The sequence below is a fragment of the Apaloderma vittatum genome, unplaced genomic scaffold (assembly GCF_000703405.1).
Source record: "Apaloderma vittatum isolate BGI_N311 unplaced genomic scaffold, ASM70340v1 scaffold24656, whole genome shotgun sequence".
Taxonomy (NCBI): domain Eukaryota; kingdom Metazoa; phylum Chordata; class Aves; order Trogoniformes; family Trogonidae; genus Apaloderma; species Apaloderma vittatum.
This window is the reverse complement of record NW_009721600.1, coordinates 254-567: the sequence shown is the minus strand read 5'-3', so window position 1 is coordinate 567 and position 314 is coordinate 254. Positions and strand designations below refer to the sequence as shown.

General features: G+C 66.2%; 1 protein-coding gene across 1 annotated transcript in view; it reads left to right on the top strand.

The window, feature by feature from the left end:
- The window catches only part of DHX30 (DEAH (Asp-Glu-Ala-His) box helicase 30), a 16,332-nt gene that overhangs the window by 15,883 nt on the left and 135 nt on the right, over positions 1-314 (top strand). The window contains 1 exon segment of the mRNA XM_009871468.1: positions 4-314. This exon segment is cut by the window's right edge and continues 7 nt beyond it. Within this exon segment, the coding sequence (XP_009869770.1) occupies positions 4-314 (311 nt within the window).

The following is a 314-nucleotide window of genomic DNA, read 5'->3' as shown; positions in this document are numbered from 1 at the left end:
CAGTCTCTAGCCCTTGAGCTCGGGCGGACTGTGGGACCGGTCGCCTTCTGGGGGAAACTGGGATCCCAGCGTGCTGGGTCAGAGCGTGGCCCAGCTTTGGTGGGAACTGCTGACACGAGCGCAGGGAGGACCCACCCTGCGACGGCGGTGGAGAGAGCCGAGCAGCCCACGCGGGCTGGAAAAGATCGGCGCCGTTCCCGCCTCTCACCTCGGCGAGCGACGGTCTCCCTGACAGACAGTGATCTCCTGGTGCTGGAGGGAGACTCCTACACCATCCGCCTCCTGCGCGACTTCCGCGTGTCGCTCTCCAAGAT